This window comes from Sphaerodactylus townsendi, linkage group LG01 (genome assembly GCF_021028975.2).
Source record: "Sphaerodactylus townsendi isolate TG3544 linkage group LG01, MPM_Stown_v2.3, whole genome shotgun sequence".
Taxonomy (NCBI): domain Eukaryota; kingdom Metazoa; phylum Chordata; class Lepidosauria; order Squamata; family Sphaerodactylidae; genus Sphaerodactylus; species Sphaerodactylus townsendi.
Window position 1 is genome coordinate 189,207,948 of NC_059425.1, and position 17,901 is coordinate 189,225,848.

Genomic DNA, 17,901 nt, shown 5'->3' on the forward strand with positions numbered 1-17,901 from the left:
ATTAAAATTTTTTTAATGCAATTCTTTTCTGGGTCCACAGGTGTGCGCCCGTCCGGTGACTCCACTCCATATTGCTGGTAAACTTTGCCTGGGCTTCCGGGGTTTGCCTCTTTGCTTGGCTAAAGTAACAGCGAGATCAGCCCTAAAGCGACAGGGATTCGTCAGCAGCCTCTCTGCCTAATTAAGCAGTAGTTTGACAGACGCGACAAGGAGCTCCATTCAGCTCTTAACCGAAATGGTGATATCTAAAAATGCAGCCTCCTTGAGGGCAGCCATAGATTTTTAAAGGATCAGAGAGACATGCGAGAAGATCCTCCTGTCCCCACCCCCCCCTTCTTTCCGGTTTCAAATAAAAAACACAATGACATTAAATATTCTCCCCCTGCCCCCGGAGGCGTTCTATGTTGTAAAGGTAGAATTATGGGAAATGAGAGGGAACACTAGAGAGTTGAAGAAGTACGTAAAAGTAGCAGTGGCTATAAGTGTTATTAAGTTTGCTAGGCTACAGCTGGCAACCCCACAGAGAAATTGGGGCAGTAGGGCCTGGCGCATCAGTAAAAACTGGAAGTGACATCACTGGACAATCGAGAATTTGCAAACACTCTATGGTTTTACCAGAGAGTTTTTGAGAATTTTAGAGAGTACACGATGCCAATGGTTTGTGCTATGCCAGCGGGTGCTTCCTTTCACCCCACATTTTCATTCAAGAGTTCTCCTGCTATAGTGGGAGGCTTGGTTTCCCTAGGTGTTGAAGAAGAAGAAGAAGAAGAAGAAGAAGAAGAAGAAGAAGAAGAAGAAGAAGAAGAAGAAGAAGAAGAAGAAGAAGAAGAAGAAGAAGAGGAGGAGGAGGAGGAGGAGGAGGAGGAGGAGGAGGAGGAGGAGGAGGAGGAGTTATGAACCAATTCAAGGGACCCAACCATTTTCACATCTAGAGTCCACTGCAGTCATCTGATCTAGAAGCGGTTAGAATACGGATTACCGCAGCTGGACCCTGGTTCTCGAAGAGGGGCCCAACTGGCAAAGCAGCGTAAGTGGGAAAAAACTCTCTCTGGACTTTGGGTCCAACCGTACCCCCAGCTGTGAGCTTTCTCCTTCAAGAGAAGTGGTTCCCCATTCAGAGAAGATTCTCTACAACTACACATGACCTTTATTGGCATGTAAGAGGAGATTCTCTTTACCTTTCCAGCAAGCACACTTTGCCTTCCTCATAATTAAGATACAAGACTTTCCAATTGGCTAAGGGGTTAGGTGGGATATCTGTCCTCATTGGGAGGTCAAGATGGCCAAAACATTCACCTGCAAAATGGTTCATCTTTAAAGTATTGTACACTTGGTTTCCCCCAACCCATGAGTCATGGGGCAATGTTCCTATTACTGAATAAAGCTGGGTGCCAGGATCACTAGCAACGGTATTAACCAGATGTGTACTTCAGTAAAACATTATTTGAGGAATGGGCCACTTGAATATTTCTGGCAATGTACTAACAAATCTCACCTCCAGTAAATATAGGCAGAACAACTCATTCTGAACACCATCATTCAACCCCAACTTCTCCAAAACAAACAAGCAAACAAACCCTTTTGCTTGGAAGCAGAACAGGTCATCGAAAACAGACAAATCTGAAAGGATTTGCTCAATATTTACAATATGATCACCGAATACTGGCTGTGGTTCCTTGGATTTGTTTTGCACAGATCACAGACGGCAGCGAAATAACATCTTCCTCATTTTGCTATCGGTTGCAACCATTTTGCTCATATGAACAGACTTACACATCTTCAAATTATTGAACAGGACCAGCGGAAGGAGCAAGATTCACTGCCGCATTCCCCCGCGCTTCCCTGCAGTCCTGTCCAACTTCTTCAAACCAAGTTGGGATACGAAGGTCCTGCTGCCAGCTTGCAGGTGGGGCCGGGAGATCTCCTGGAATTACAACTGATCTCCGACCTAAAGAAATCAGTGCCCCTGAAGGAAACGGCTGCTTTGGAGGAAATGGTAACTCTATGATATTATCCTCTCCTGACGCACCTCCCATCAGGGACGGAGAGAGAGAGAACTGCGTCCGGGGCACGACCTGCCCAGGTGCCCCCCGCCCCAATGTGCTTTGCCCCTGGGGAGGGGGGGTCTGGGGAGTGATTTTCTGCCCCCACGTGGTGCCAATGGTGTGCGCCCGGGGCACGGCGCCTCCCCCTCCTCGGTTGCAGCTTCGCCACTGCCTCCCATCTCTAAACCCCACCCTTCTCAGGCTCCACCCCCAAATTTCCAGGGATTTCCCAACCCAGAGTTGGCAAGCTGTACAGCAGTGGGGAGAGTGAAGGGGGCATAACTGTATCTCCTCCTCCTTCTGTCAGGACAACTCTGCCAGTGAGAGGAAGGGTAACTTTGCCTCTTGCCACATGGCAGTCCTTCAACCCCCAAACTTTAGTGCCTAGGGGTCAGAAGGGCCTGGAAAAAGATCTGTGCATTCTGCTGGCGGTCCTTACGACCCGTTCACTTTTCGCAGAGGCACGAACATAAAACGTAATTGTAGCATTCCCAGGTTTGTATCATTGAGATGTTACAAGCAACAGCAAAAGTACACTTCGAAGCTAAGGTTGTCTGGCATAGTTTGCCAGGCAGAAAGTGACCTCTTCCATTCACCTGCTCTCCCTCGCGTAATGAAGAGCGCCTTCCTCATTTGTGACAAAAGCACAGGCCGTTTCCCCCCATTTAAATCTTAGAAAATAAGACGCTGCTCAGTCAAGCTTTCCCAGAAGGCCTGCACTGGGTTTCTCCTCCATCAAATATTTTTTCGTGGGATTTGTGGCTCAGTCCAGACCAGGGGCGTAATGCCCATTGGGCAAGGTGGGCAGCTGCCCAGGGCATCACCTTGTGGGGGGCACCAAAATGCAGAGTTCGTTTTTGGTTTTTTTTAGCGGTTTTCTGTTTTTGGCCTGCAGGGGGCGCAGTTTTTAGGCTAGCGGCACCAAAATTTCAGCGTATCATCAGGAGACTGTCCTTATGCTACCCCCCCCCCGCCCCCAGTTTGGTTCAGGGGGTCCAAAGTTATTGACTCCCAAAGGGGGTACCCCCATCCCCCATTGTTTCCAATGGGAGCTAATAGGAGATGGGGGCTACACATTTGAGGGTCCATAACTTTGTCCCCACTGAACCAAACTGCACCAAACTTGGAGGTAGCATAAGGACAGTGGCGATTTTGGTGGCGATATGTCTTAAAATGCACCCCCTGCAGGCACCAATGACCTAGTGCAAAAAAAAAATGTTTTGGTTGTGGTAGGGTGGCCACCCTTGCAGGGGGCATCCAATTCAGGTTTTGCCCAGGGCTCCAGTTTGCCTCGTTACACCCCTGGTCCAGACCCAACTGTACAGCAGCCCAATCTTTGCGTAGGGTAGCAAGTTCAGGAGGTGGAGATGTTAAAAAGAGCCACAGGTATTCTAGGTGGTGTCCTGGAGTTTCCAGAATCCATAGCTATGACTTCCTCAACTCTTGGACTATATAGTTGCATCTAGCTGGGAGCAACGTAAGTATCTTTGGCCCCCTTCTGCACTTGCCCAGATTAAAGCATTTTAAAATGATGGTTCTGGACGTGCAGAGCGAAGTGAACGAAAATTAAGCAGAAACATCTAACAAAATGAAGTTTTTTATACTGTGTTATCAAGAGTAGGATAACTTGCCTGCGACATAAGAGGAGGAGTTTCTGCTTTGAAGAAATATTTACAACGCAGGTAAAATAGAAGCATCGTACCTTAGGAGAAGAGGAAAGTTCTTTCATGGCGTGAATAGCTGGCGCGTTCTCACTTGTTTCCGCTTCTGTCTTTGGAGAGAGGACCGGCGGCTCGGGAGCTTTTCTCTTCATCCTCCTCTCTGTTTCTTGCAGCGAAGTAACTTGATTATTTAAAGCAGAGCTTGATTTTGGTTCATAAAATGGGTTTGATCTAATTAAAAGAAGGGAAACGTATTTCTTTGCTATTGCTGATTTTTTTCAGTGCAAATTTTCAAAGTCAAGTGCGCTGACTTAAAGTGGGGATCAGAAATTGATTTAAGTTTGCAAACATACAACAAAGGTTCCGCTGACGGTGTTGTTCCCTTCACCATGAAATACTGATGAATGAGGCGTGCTTTGCCAATCACAATGCCAAGGAAGGAAGGAAGGAAGGAAGGAAGGAAGGAAGGAAGGAAGGAAGGAAGGAAGAGGGAGAAAGAAAGAAAGAAAGAAAGAAAGAAAGAAAGAAAGAAAGAAAGAAAGAAAGAAAGAAAGAAAGAAAGAAAGAAAGAAAGAAAGAAAGAAAGAAAGAAAGAAAGAAAGGAGAGATAGAGAGGGGGAGAGAAGCAAGGAAGGAAGGAAGGAAGGAAGGAAGGAAGGAAGGAAGGAAGGGGGGGGGGGGGGTGGGGGGGGGGGGGGGGGGGGGGGGGGGGGGGGCGGGGGGGGGGGGTTTGTGGGGGGGGGGGGGTGGGGGGGGGGGGGGGGGGGGGAAGAAAGAAAGAAAGAAAGAAAGAAAGAAAGAAAGAAAGAAAGAAAGAAAGAAAGAAAGAAAGAAAGAAAGAAAGAAAGAAAGAAAGAAAGAAAGAAAAAGAAATAAGGGAGAGAGAGAGGGAAGGAAAGGGAGGGAGAGAAAGGAAGAACATAAATCCCTTAAATGAAAAGAAATAATGAGGAGGAACATGGGTCAAGTATTAATTATGAGTTATGGGAGAATAATCTGTCCGTATATTAGGGCTTCAATATAGGGCCATGTCAAAATAAAACAAGCCAATATTCCACCTCAAGTCCTCCCTGACTTTGAATAAAGTTGGAATGACTCTGAAAAGGATGAAGAGAGGGAGCGGCGCAGCAGTCAGGGACGACACAGCCAGCGATTCAACACTGGTGCTCCCCTTTTCGGCTATGGAACACAATGGGCCGCGCCACTGTTTTTTGCTGTTGTAAGTTTGTGTTGGCAAATGGAGGTGTTCCCGGGCTGAAAGGGCTCTGGGAGCCAACTAAAGCCACCCCTGTCCCTAGGAGTTGCTGGCCCTAGGAGTTGCTCCCTAGGAGTTGCTCCCTAGCCCCAGCAACAGTGCCCCAGAGCCAGAGTAAGGGGGATTTATGCTAAGGTCATGCCGCCTTCTGAGCAGTGTCCCCTCCCCGCCCCACCCTGGGATTGCACTGTAACAGAGCCAGCGTGGTGGGGTGATTAAGAGTGGCAGGCACTAATCTGGACAGCTGGATTTGATTCCCCATCCTGCACAGGAGCAATGGATTCCGCATCCTGCCTACGAGCAATCTGGTGAACAGGATTTGTTTTCCCGCTCCTCCACATGAAGCCTGCTTGGGCCGGTCACAGTTCTCCCAGCCCCGCCTACCTCTCAACCTCCGGCTGTGGGAGGAAAAGCGACTGGAAGCTGTTTTGAGACTCCTTAAAAGGTAGAGAAAAGCAGGGCAATTCTTAGCAGGTCTACTCAGAATCCCGCTATTGTCTATTAAATGGAGCTTACTCCCAGGAAAGTGTTTGTAAGACTGCACACGGTAAGCACACTTGTCTGGGAAGTAAACTCCCTCTGCATTAGGTGGGATTACATTCAGAGTAGACATGGCTAGGATGACACTTTATCTCTGCTATATGCCCTGGTAGGTATGTTCATATAAAATTTTTCTTCCTAGCGCAGGGGTCTGCAACCTGTGGCTCTCCAGATGTTCATGGACTACAGCCTGTCAGGCTGATGGGAATTGTAGTCCATGAACATCTGGACAGCCATAGGTTGCAGACCCCTGTCCCAGCGAGTGTTTCAGTAGTTTTTTAAAAGTGTGGACCAGTGGACGAAGCCTGTAATATGGCAGGTGTGGCTGGGACCTTTCTCTGAGTCTTATCTTCAGAAGTCTGTCAATCAAGATGTAGTGGAGAAACTGAGAACATAAGAACATAAGAACAAGGCAGCTGGATCAGACCAGAGTCCATCTAGTCCAGCTCTCTGCTACTCACAGTGGCCCACCAGGTGCCTTTGGAAGCTCACATGCAGGAGGTGAAAGCAGTGGCCTTCTGCGGCTGTTGCTCCCGAGCACCTGGACTGTTAAGGCATTTGCAATCTCAGATCATGGAGGATCAAGATTGGTAGCCAGAGATCGACTTCTCCTCCATAAATCTGTCCAAGCCCCTTTGAAAGCTATCCAGGTTAGTGGCCATCACCACCTCCTGTGGCAGCATATTCCAAACACCAATCACACGTTGCGTGAAGAAGTGTTTCCTTTTATTAGTCCTAATTCCCCCCCCCCCCCCAGCATTTTCAATGTATGCCCCCTGGTTCTAGTATTGTGAGAAAGAGAGAAAAATTTCTCTGTCGACATTTTCTACCCCATGCATGATTTTATAGACTTCAATCATATCCCCCCTCAGACGTCTCCTCTCCAAACTAAAGAGTCCCAAACGCTGCAGCCTCTCCTCATAAGGAAGGTGCTCCAGTCCCTCAATCATCCTTGTTGCCCTTCTCTGCACTTTTTCTATCTCTTCAATATCCTTTTTGAGATGTGGCGACCAGAACTGAACACAGTACTCCAAGTGCGGTCGCACCACTGCTTTATATAAGGGCATGACAATCTTTGCAGTTTTATTCTCAATTCCTTTCCTAATGATCCCCAGCATAGAGTTTGCCTTTTTCACAGCTGCCATGCATTGAGTTGACATTCCCATGGAACTATCAACTAAGACGCCCAAATCCCTTTCCTGGTCTGTGACTGATAGCACTGACCCCTGTAGCGTGTATGTGAAGTTTGGATTTTTTGCCCCTATGTGCATCACTTTGCATTTTGCTACATTGAACTGCATTTGCCATTTCTTAGCCCACTCACCTAATTTATCAAGGTCCGCTTGGAGCTCTTCGCAATCCTTTGCGGTTCTCACCACCCTACATAATTTGGTATCATCTGTAAACTTGGCCACCACGCTACCCACCCCTACTTCCAGGTCATTTATGAATAGGTTAAAGAGCACTGGTCCCAAAGCGGATCCTTGGGGGACACCACTCCCTATATCTCTCCATCGTGAGAATTTCCCATTTAGACATTTAGAATATGCCAAGTACGGACTGGCAAGCTTTTTCTGCTCCTTCTCAGCTGCTTTAGGAGAAGAATGACGAATTTAAGGATGACTTGACCCAACAAGGGATAGGAGGCCACAAATGTTATCTTGTCTGAGCCTGCACTTTATCTGGTTTGCAGAATTATTATTGATGAGGCAACCTTATCTCAGAGTTACAAACTTATATTCCCTGCAATCGCGTCTACGAAGAATCTGACATCCGTCTCGCATCTAATTCTGCTTAAATCTAACAGCTGGGAGGGGGGAAATGTGTATGGTATTTTGCATCTTCAGGACCAAAGACTGTGGAACCACTGTGATAAAAGTTCTGTGGGTTTTGTGCACATGAAGTATATGAATGGATTTGCATGGGTGCAATACAGCATACTGAACTTGCTTCCTGAAATCTCAAAACATCAGTGTTGATCAGTAAAAAAAAATCCCAATTTTTTGTGCTTTGATACAAAGATATAACCTATGCAGCATCAGGTAGAGTATACATACCATATTGCCGACTACTTTTTTTTAAGAAGTCAGGGATACCTTTGACCCAAGCAGAACATTCAAATATCAAACAAAACACTCAACGACCTCGGCATTACGGCTGTCTCGAAATTCCAGTTCCCCTCATTACAAATGTGATCTGAATAATTCTTAAGATGGCAAAGATATTTCCCCTAATTTTATGACTGACTTTCAAACTTGAATGCGGGTCCTATCACTCCCCTCTACCCTTCCCGGTTTTCTTTTATACCAGACAGGAAGAAGCGTTCGCTGGAACCAACAGACAATGAATTAAGTCTCTGAACAGCCAGGTTCGCTAATAACATAATTGGACCTTTGGGAAACGAAGAGCAAACTTAAAACAAATTCAAAGGTCATCAGGAATCAACCAGCACTTCGCGTCGGGGCTGACTTGTTTGTTATAGAAAGGTGGTGCAGATCCGGACAGCTGAATGAAAGGAGAAAAGAAGACCAAAATAACCAGGTTGCAAAGCGAAGGCACCTTTGCAGCAATCGCACGTCAACGTCCATCAAATGCAAAAACAACCCCCTTTAACAAAATCAAAGCTTAGGGTGAAGTCAAAACAAACAAAAGAGGCTCTTCCACAAAAGAAAAAAGTGGAAAAAGAGAATGGAATTCCATTTGGGACGGAAAGTTCCAGAGTGCCTGTCAATCGTCCAGTTTGTCTGGCAACCTTCCTCAGCTGTCTTCAAACATTTACTAGAGTTCAAAGCAAGTGAAAATAAAGATAAAAAATGACAGTGAGGGACAGTACATGACACACAGGGGTCATGGTGCTGTTGTCTTTTGTTCTATTCGTTTTTGAATGTGTGTGAGCAATTTAATGAAAGTATTCTGTTTTGACAGCAAATTAGTTGACCCTTTGCAGATTCACTTAGAATGGGAGAAGCACCGGGGACTTCTCACGGCAGACGTTACGCCGTGCGAAGCACATTATGCAGTGCAAAACTGCTCTGCTAAGATAAGGGATGGCAACTCTTTCAGTTATTTCATCAAGCAGATTTATTAAACAAATCACAGACTACATACACACGTATATATTTATCCAGTTTATTTTAAATGCAAGCCATACGAACGCCTCGTTTTTTTTAACATGATGATAGATTGACGTTCATTTTCAACTGGTTTGTGTATATTTCTTTGAATTGCTCCCTTGCAGTTGATTTCCAGAACATGATCGTTCTTAGCTGTGTCACTGTATGATTCAATCCTGTAACTATAACAGGGGGCATTCAACTGAATTACTCTAGATGCACCGGTAAACAACACAGAACCAGAGTCCCAAGATTGAAATGGGTTTTAAGGTACTTTGATTAATTCATTCCTTACAGGGAGATTTTATGGATGTGTATTTAGAAAAGGAAGTTTAGAAAGTGAATCATCAGAGTTCCGAAGAACTGTGACTAGCCCAAGGTCACCTGGTAGGCTTCCTGTGTAGGAGCAGGGAAACAAACCCAGTTCACGAGATAAGAGGAGTGCGAAGGAGTGGAGAAGCATACCTGTTTCTCCAGATTAGAGTCCGCCACTCTTAACCACTATACCTCGCTGGTTCTTTCTATGCCTATGGGTGGAATGGAGTCAATTAAGAACTTTTGTGGCACTTGCCAAGAGTTTTAAGAAAATTGGTAGGGTCAGGTAGGGCTTTTGCCCAACAAGATCTCTGATTGGCTGGGCAGATTTTTAAAAATGTTGCTTTGGCAGCAACCGCCACCACTGCAGAAGAACCTTCACTGTATGACTGAAGATAAGTTGCAGCAGCCATTTTGTGGTTGGCTCCACCTCCTGCAGCAGCCATTTTGTGGCTGGCTCCACCTCCTGCAGCAGCCATTTTGTGGCTGGCTCCACCTCCTGCAGCAGCCATTTTGTGGTTGTGTCAGAATTCCAAAAGTGCTCACATACTCAGAAGGGCCGGGGGGTACCTCGATCTAGCCAATCCTGTCACTACCAGACAAATATACCCACTTACTGCTGAGACCACATCAGTAGAGCTGATTGTGAAGCAAAACAGCACAAATTTGGAGTTGAGAAGTTGGCATCAGCACACAGTAGCCCAGACAGTTGTCAAAATACACCCAACGTGGAATATGTTTCCACTCTTCCATTTTCTTGAGGGAACACACTGCAGGTCTGTTTCAACAAGATGTACTGGCAACTGGAGAGTTAGAACCCAGTAGATCCGTGGTGGCAAACCTTTGGCACTCCAGATGTTATGGACTACAATTCCCATCAGCCCCTGCCAGCATGGCCAATTGTAGTCCATAACATCTGGAGTGCCAAAGGTCCGCCACCACTGCAGTAGATCAAAGACATGATCATATTCTACACTGAAATGAAGTTACAGACTGAAATAGAAGGATATTTTAACAGGGCATTATTGGGAGTAACAGGGTAATTGTTTGAGAAAGTTATCAGCTAGCTGACTGACTGGTTCAGCAGTTATCTATGCAAGTGAATTTGGTATTAATATGAAGTAATGGAGGAAGGTCTGGACCTGGTTGGCTCAAGCTAGCCCAGGGGTAGGGAACCTGCGGCTCTCCAGATGTTCAGGAACTACAATTCCCATCAGCTTCTGTCAGCATGGCCAATTGGCCATGCTTGGGGTGGGGGGGGGGGGGGGTGGGGGGGGGGGGGGGTGGGGGGGGGGGGGGGTGGGGGGGGGGGGGGGTGGGGGGGGGGGGGGGTGGGGGGGGGGGGGGGTGGGGGGGGGGGGGGGTGGGGGGGGGGGGGGGTGGGGGGGGGGGGGGGTGGGGGGGGGGGGGGGTGGGGGGGGGGGGGGGTGGGGGGGGGGGGGGGTGGGGGGGGGGGGGGGTGGGGGGGGGGGGGGGTGGGGGGGGGGGGGGGTGGCGGGGTGGGGGGGTGGGGGGGGGGGGGGGTGGGGGGGGGGGGGGGTGGGGGAGGCGGGGGTGGGGGGGGGGTGTGGGGGGGGGGGGGGGGGGGGGGGGGGGGGGGGGGGGGGGGGGGGGGGGGGGGGGGGGGGGGGGGGGGGGGGGGGGGGGGGGGAGGAGGAGGGGGAGGAGGAGGAGGAGGAGGAGGAGGAGGAGGAGGAGAAGGAGAAGGAGAAGGAGAAGGGGAGGAGAAGGAGAGGGAGAGGGAGGAGGAGGAGGAGAAGAAGGAGAAGAGTTTGGATTTATATCCCCCCTTTCTCTCCTGCAGGCGACTCAAAGGGGCTTACAATCTCCTTGCCCTTCCCCCCTCACAACAAACACCCTGTGAGGTAGGTGGGGCTGAGAGAGCTCCGAGAAGCTGTGACTAGCCCAAGGTCACCCAGCTGGCGTGTGTGGGAGTGTACAGGTTAATCTGAATTCCCCAGATAAGCCTCCACAGCTCAGGTTGCAGAGCTGGGAATCAAACCCGGTTCCTCCAGATTAGATACACGAACTCTTAACCTCCTACGCCACTGTTTCATTTCTCTTACATACATACTGGGACACTGTTCTACATTTTCATTTGGCACAACAGCTTTTCAGCACAAAAAGGAGATAAAATATTCTCATTGAAGAGTTATGTGCCTCAGCTGTAAACCGGGGCTTTTTGTATCTGATGGGGTTCTTCCTCAGTCTCTCAAGTAGAAGCCTAACAGTTGTTGTGACAAACTCCCTAGAGAAAGTTATAGCATTAGAAACAGTTGTTAATCCTTCATAATTACCCCTCTTCCTGATCTATAATGTAATCCACCAAAGGGTGCTGTTAACAGATGTAGCTTCCAACAGCGACTAGCTCAACGACTGTAATATCACGGAATGGTCAACTATTCTGAACAGAGCAGACCACAGAGTGCCCACACACCCCAACAGAGATGGATTATCACAAGGGCCAGATCCAATACCTTCCCATCGGCCATCACAAAGGGTCGCTACTTATCCATACCTCTCCAGGATCGCGTTTGTCTACACTGCAAAAATCAAGTGGAGACTCTTGCTCACATTATTCTTGACTGTCCGAGATATGTGGGCATTAGGAATTTCTCTCCCAGGTTTGCCCTAGACAAATCTGAAATTGACTCTGACTGTTCTGTTGTGGAGCTTCTGTTAAACAACACAGATGTCATGCTCTTGGAAAAAGTAGCAAAATTTCTTTTACAAGTGACAGAACTTTCTAAGTAAGGTATACTGCTATATAGTCTTCCTGTCTGCGCTTTGAATGTACTCTTGATTTGTATTTCAAAAATGTCTGGCAATGCTCTAGAACAGGGGTAGGGAACCTGCGGCTCTCCAGATGTTCATGAACTACAATTCCAATTGGCCATGCTGGTAGGGGCTGATGGGAATTGTAGTTCCTGAACATCTGGAGAGCCGCAGGTTCCCTACCCCTGCTCTAGAACCTACTTTTAAATGCCAAATAAAGGTTGTTGTTGTTGTTGTTGAGTGCCCACAGTTTTCTGTGTTTTCTTGGACTGAAATTTTACAAAGGGATTAGGGGAAGAAGTGGTGTGAGCAATGAGAAGAAACTTAGGAAGATGAAGCTGAGTAGAACATGGTCAATTCAGAACACATTACATGACTCGAGTCCTAGTGAAACCAATAGTCCCTACTTCCACGAGAAGGGTATCAGACACTGGACTTGAGCGTACAAATACACAACTAACCAATGGCATGCGCACAGATCTTATATGTTAAAGGTGAGGGTGACCATCTTGAGTACATTCATGTGAATTTATCGCACAACTTCCTTCAAGACTTCCGTTTACCCACGGAAATCTACGTAAGCAAAATGAGGGCATGCACAATGATTGAAATGGAAGGTGGTACTGATTGAATTACTCCGCCATCACATAAACCAAAGGGGGTTTCCCTCATCTTGAATATATGCAGGGCTGGTTACCCCATCTTAAAACAGACATAGAGGAGTAAAACTAAGATGATCCAGAGGCGTATGATGAAAATGGTAAGAGACAGGGAGAGACTTCTGTGAAGAGAGATCAAAAAAAGAAGATAACAGTTGCTTAGTTGAGAGAGCAGGCATAATAGGAGAGAATACACATGAAAGCAATGCTTATGTTACACAATGAATTGCGTTCAATGAGTGCTTCTTGGCCTGCCTTAGGAAGATTAAAAAACAACCACCACCCCAAAACCCCTTTTAAATCTTTGACAAATAAATACACAGTATTCACTGAGTGTGTTAGTTTCCTATAAAACTGATCAACATTTCCATTGAAGTCAAATGCTTTGCGAGTCTCTAAAAGGAGACTGGACAGGTGTATACATAAGGGATGCCTAAACAAATAACTGTACTGTCCTAAGCGGGGTGTAACTCTGTCACACCCTGATTGGAATGGTGTTGTAAACTCCTAATGATGTTTCAGGAATAGAACCTACTCTCTGGTGACACTGAGACACAAACAATGTCCACAAGATTCCTCCATCAGCCTTACAAAACAGTGTTAGATAATGTAATCTATCATAGCATTCCTCCCTCCATAGTCTACAAAAATTCACAAAGAATCTGGCCTATAATGGAACTAGTGGCAGACTGGACAGTGCAAACGACCCTGAAGCAAGCCCAGCTGAATTGGTGTTATGATAAGGTGACCAGATGGTCACCTTTGTAAACCAGGACGGGGGTAGGCGGCCGTGCGCACACACGCGGGAGGCTGCCGCACTGCCTTGCGCCCCAGAAGGCAGTGCGGCAGCCTCCCAAAAATCGGGACGATGGAACTAACCCGCGGGACACGGGACAAATTGTGTGAAGGCAGGACTGGCCAACCAAAAGCGGGACGTCTGGTCAGCCTATGTTATGAGCCAGCATTGTGACATCACAGGCTAGCATTGCAGGGTCACTCAAAGCATATGTGTCAGGCGGGAGCTAGGCATCGGGGAGGCCTCTTTGCAACTGGGAGGGGGAGTGAAGAGTCTGGAGGGAAAGTCGCTTTCTTTTCTGTGTAACTGAAACAAGTCGGGGTGCCCAGGCCAGACGACTGTTTATCTCATCCTCTGCCCTTGGAGTTCTTGGCTTTGGGATAATTAGGAAAGGAATTGATAATAAAAACTGCGAGGATTGTCATGCCCTTATATAAAGCCAAAAGCACCGCGACTTGGAGTCCTGTGTCTGAAAAGTTCTGCCCGCTCACATCTCGAAAAGGATATCGAGGAGATAGGAAGAGTGCAGAGGAGGGCAACGAGGATGATTGAGTGGACTGGAGCTACCTTCCCTATGAGGAGAGGCTGCATGCCTGGGACTCTTTTAGTTTGGAGAGGTTCGAGGGGGGGATATGATTGAAAGTCTATAAAATTATGCATGGATAGAAAAATGCCATCAAAGAGAAATGTTTCGTTTCTTTCTCGCGATACCAGGGACCAGGGGCATCCATTGAAAAATGCTGCGGGGAATTAGGACTAATAAAAGGAAACACTTCTTCACGCAACGGGTGATTGGTGTTTGGAATATGCTGCCACAGGAGGTGGTGATGGCCACTCACCTGGATAAAGGGGCTTGGACAGATTTATGGAGAAGTCGATCTCTGCCTACCAATCTTGATCCTCCTTGATCTGAGGTTGCAAATGCCTTAACAGTCCAGGTGCTCGGGAGCAACAACCACAGAAGGCCATTGCTTTCACCTCCTGCATGTGAGCTCCCAATGGCATCTGGTGGGCAACTGCGAGTAGCAGAGTGCTGGACTAGATGGACTCTGGTCTGATCCAGCTGGCTCTTCCTTATGTTCTGTCTCTCTATTTCAGAGCTCTGCTTTGTAGTTGGGTAGCCCGGGAAAAGGTGGGGGGAGGGACGAGCACCGGGGTGATATACTGGGGTTTGGGAAAAGACCATTCAGAATTGGTTTTTCTTCTGCTGGCGGCTGATGCTTTCCAAATTCGGCATCTTGTTTGGTCTCAGATCCAGGGCTCGACAATATGCCAGTAATGGGGACTGGGTCACCCGCTGCTGGAATGTGGTAGCAGCGTGGGAGGGGCAAACTGGTGAGCGGATACTGCTCATCATCACTGCTGAACCACATGGCCTCTGGGGGGCTGGAGGAGCTGCTGGATCTCGGCTCAGTTTGCTCTTTGCTGTGGGCGGCCCATTGTGAAATTTCCCTGTAGGTTCAATACCCATGAATGGAGCGAGTATAAATGCTGGATCTTCTTTTCTCTGCTGGCCTACACAGTGAGAACCCATGCTATCTTAAATTCATTTTCCCCCTTGTGTAACTGTTCCACATTGCAGTAGAGACACTTTCATAGATTAATTTCAGAGGGTAGTTGCGTTGGACTGTAGTAGCAGATCTACATATAACGATTAATATTAATTAAGATAGGTTTTTATGACAATGCTGCTATTGTGGTTTTAAGGAATTTTAATGTTTAATGTTTATAACTTGTATTTTATTGTGCACTGTTTGTTATTGTACATCACCCAGAGCCCTTCGGGGGTTAGGCGGCCTATAAAATATAACAAACACACACACACACACGCATACATGCAGAGGTGGGATCCAGCAGGTTCTCACCAGTTCCCGAGAGTGGGTTACTAATTATTTGTGTGTGCCGAGAGGGGGTTACTAATTGGGTCCGCTTTTCCATCTCCACGCCCTCGCCTCCCTGAGAGGCAAACTGCCTTTGAACGTGAAGGTTCCATATAGCAATTGTGACTAATAATGTAACTCCCTGAACTGGGTTAATCCCTTTCAGGTACTGCAATTCATTGATTCTCAGCCTTTCGTACCTTTTATCTCACCAGTCTCACCAGGTTTGCCTAGGTACGCCTCTGCCCCCTTTGCTGAGGGGGGGCTGGCGAGGGAACCTGTTAATAACATTTTTGGATCCCACCACTGCATACATTTGAATCCAGTAGCACCATAGAAATAAACAAGATTGGGTGCGCGGGGGGGGGGGGGGGGACTTTTGAGCGTCAAAGCTCCCTTCGTCCGATACAATTCTCAAAAGTTTATACGTCCAAAAATCTTGTTTGTCTCCAAGGTGACACTGGACTGAAACCTAGCTGTTCTTCACAGATTTTTAAAGAATAAAAAGTCATCATTTCTACTATCACTGATACAATCAGAAACTTGGACTAGAATTATTCTTCATGTTTCCATTGGTCAGCTAAGGGAGCAGCAGTGGCGTAGGAGGTTAAGAGCTTGTGTATCTAATCTGGAAGAACCGGGTTTGATTCCCCGCTCTGCCGCCTGAGCTGTGGAGGTTTATCTGGGGAATTCAGATTAGCCTGTGCACTCCCCCACACGCCAGCTGGGTGACCTTGGGCTAGTCACAGTTCTTCGGAGCTCTCTCAGCCCCACCTACCTCACAGGGTGTTTGTTGTGAGGGGGGAAGGGCAAGGAGTTTGTAAGCCCTTTTGAGTCTCCTGCAGGAGAGAAAGGGGGGATATAAATCCAAACTCCTCCTCCTCCTCCTCTTCTTCTTCATGTAATATGGGCAAGTTGGTTGCACTCCTGTCAGGTGACTTGCTATCATGACCAGCTAATTTAAAGAGGGGCTGTCCACATTACAGCTTCTGATGGAGGCGGGGCCTGGCTATGCCAACAAGCCTGTTGGCTCTCCATCTCTCACAAGGATGACTGACAGGGGAAAGTGGCAATGGGGCAAGCAGAAACTGCAGAAAGAGTAAGGGGAGGGAGCGAGCAGCTTCCTCCTCCCGGCTGTGCAAGTGAGGAGCTGGGGTGTGGGAGGAGGACTCGGGTGAACTACAACCCCCTTCCCTCTCTGCCAGAGGACACACCTGAGAGGTGGCCAGGAGAACATGATCCGGACACACGCTGTGACAGCACTGATACCTGTTGAAGGAATGTTAGTGAGAAAGTCTACCCATTTATTCACACTGTGATCAAAAAAGTACCTTAAGTATACTAAGAAACACACTGAATCCTTGTTAAATGATCTGCAAAGAACTGAAGTGTTGCAGAAAGTGTTGCACACATGAAGTTTAGCGATAAAAACAGTACGGGAGCTAAAGTGGTGGTGGAAAAGGGTCACGCCACGAAATTTAGTGACAAAAATAGTATGGGAGTTAATAAAGCATCTTTATGAGTTAGAAGAAAGCAGGCATGCATTAGAAGTGGAAGGGCAATTATTTTGTACAAAAGAATACCCTGTTACCTGTTGAAAGCTTTCACGGCCAGAATCACTGGGGTTTGTGTGTTGTGTGGTTTCCGGGCTGTATGGCCGTGTTCTGGTAGCATTTTCTCTTGACGTTTTGCCTGCATCTGTGGCTGGCATCTTCAGAAACATCAGGAGAAAATGCTGCTATAGTTTTAAGATTTGTATTTTAACTGGGGTTATTCGATTTGTTTTATTATGGCTGTTGTTGTTTTGTTGTACACCGCCCTGAGCCCTTCGGGGGTAGGGCGGTTTATCAAATCAAATTAATAATAATAATAATAATGATGATGATGATGATGATGATGATGATGATGATGATGATGATGATGATGATGATGATGATGATGATGATGATGATAATAATAATAGAACACGGCCATATGGCCTGGAATCCACACAACAACCCTGCTTCCTGTTTAACACACTCCTGAATAAATGGGAATAAAATGCAAAGGAGCATGTTAGCTTGTCGCTTTATGAAATCTTTTAATTCCCCCCTCTCTCCCTTGCTCTTTGCTGGACTCTTTCTTCTCTGTGGTTGCTTTATTATGTCAGCACCTCCCCCTTCAGCGGCTAAAATGGTAGCCAGACATCAGGGGCTTCCAATGCCAGTGACATTCCAATGCCCACGTTGTGGGCAATGAAGATAAAACAAACGATTGGGGTGCTGTGTGGTTTCCGGGCTGTATGGCCGTCTTCTAGCAGCATTCTCTCCTGACGTTTCGCCTGCATCTGTGCCTGGCATCTTCAGAGGATCCATGGCCATACAGCCCGGAAACCCCACAACACCCCAGTAATTCCGGCCGTGAAAGCAATACATAAAACAAATGATGCCGAAAGTTCACTTTTACTGAGTGGAGTTGGCACAGTTATCATCCCCTGATTTCCATTTTTCTCCACAGGCAAGCACCCCCCCCCCCAGGTGACAAAAGTCTATGTCCACATAGCTGACCAATGGAAACCACTAGAACCAGTAACACCGCCCCCTCCCCGGTCTCCTTAGAATCTCTATTCGTAACAGGGAAAAAAGAGGATTTCCCTGTATGTTGTTAAGCTGCCGAAACTCCGAGCATAAAGATAATAATAAACATACGACATGTATGATGAATGGTTAAAACTGATCAGTTAACGTTATAATACAGAACAAACCGGGGAAATGGCTTGAGAAGGAAAATGAATGTTCTATGAGAAAGTACTCTGAAGTAACCAGCTTCTTACAAAAGCAATACAATTGCTTAGGGAAATACCATACACTTACTAGCAAATAA

General features: G+C 47.2%; 1 protein-coding gene across 6 annotated transcripts in view; it reads right to left on the reverse strand.

Annotated features, from left to right (window-relative positions):
* The window catches only part of EHBP1 (EH domain binding protein 1), a 453,701-nt gene that overhangs the window by 262,842 nt on the left and 172,958 nt on the right, over nt 1-17,901 (reverse strand). For all 6 annotated transcript variants that reach the window (XM_048501846.1, XM_048501837.1, XM_048501820.1 and 3 more), the window contains one exon: nt 3,748-3,937. In XM_048501846.1, the coding sequence (XP_048357803.1) occupies nt 3,748-3,937 (190 nt within the window). The remainder of the gene's footprint in view (nt 1-3,747; nt 3,938-17,901) is intronic.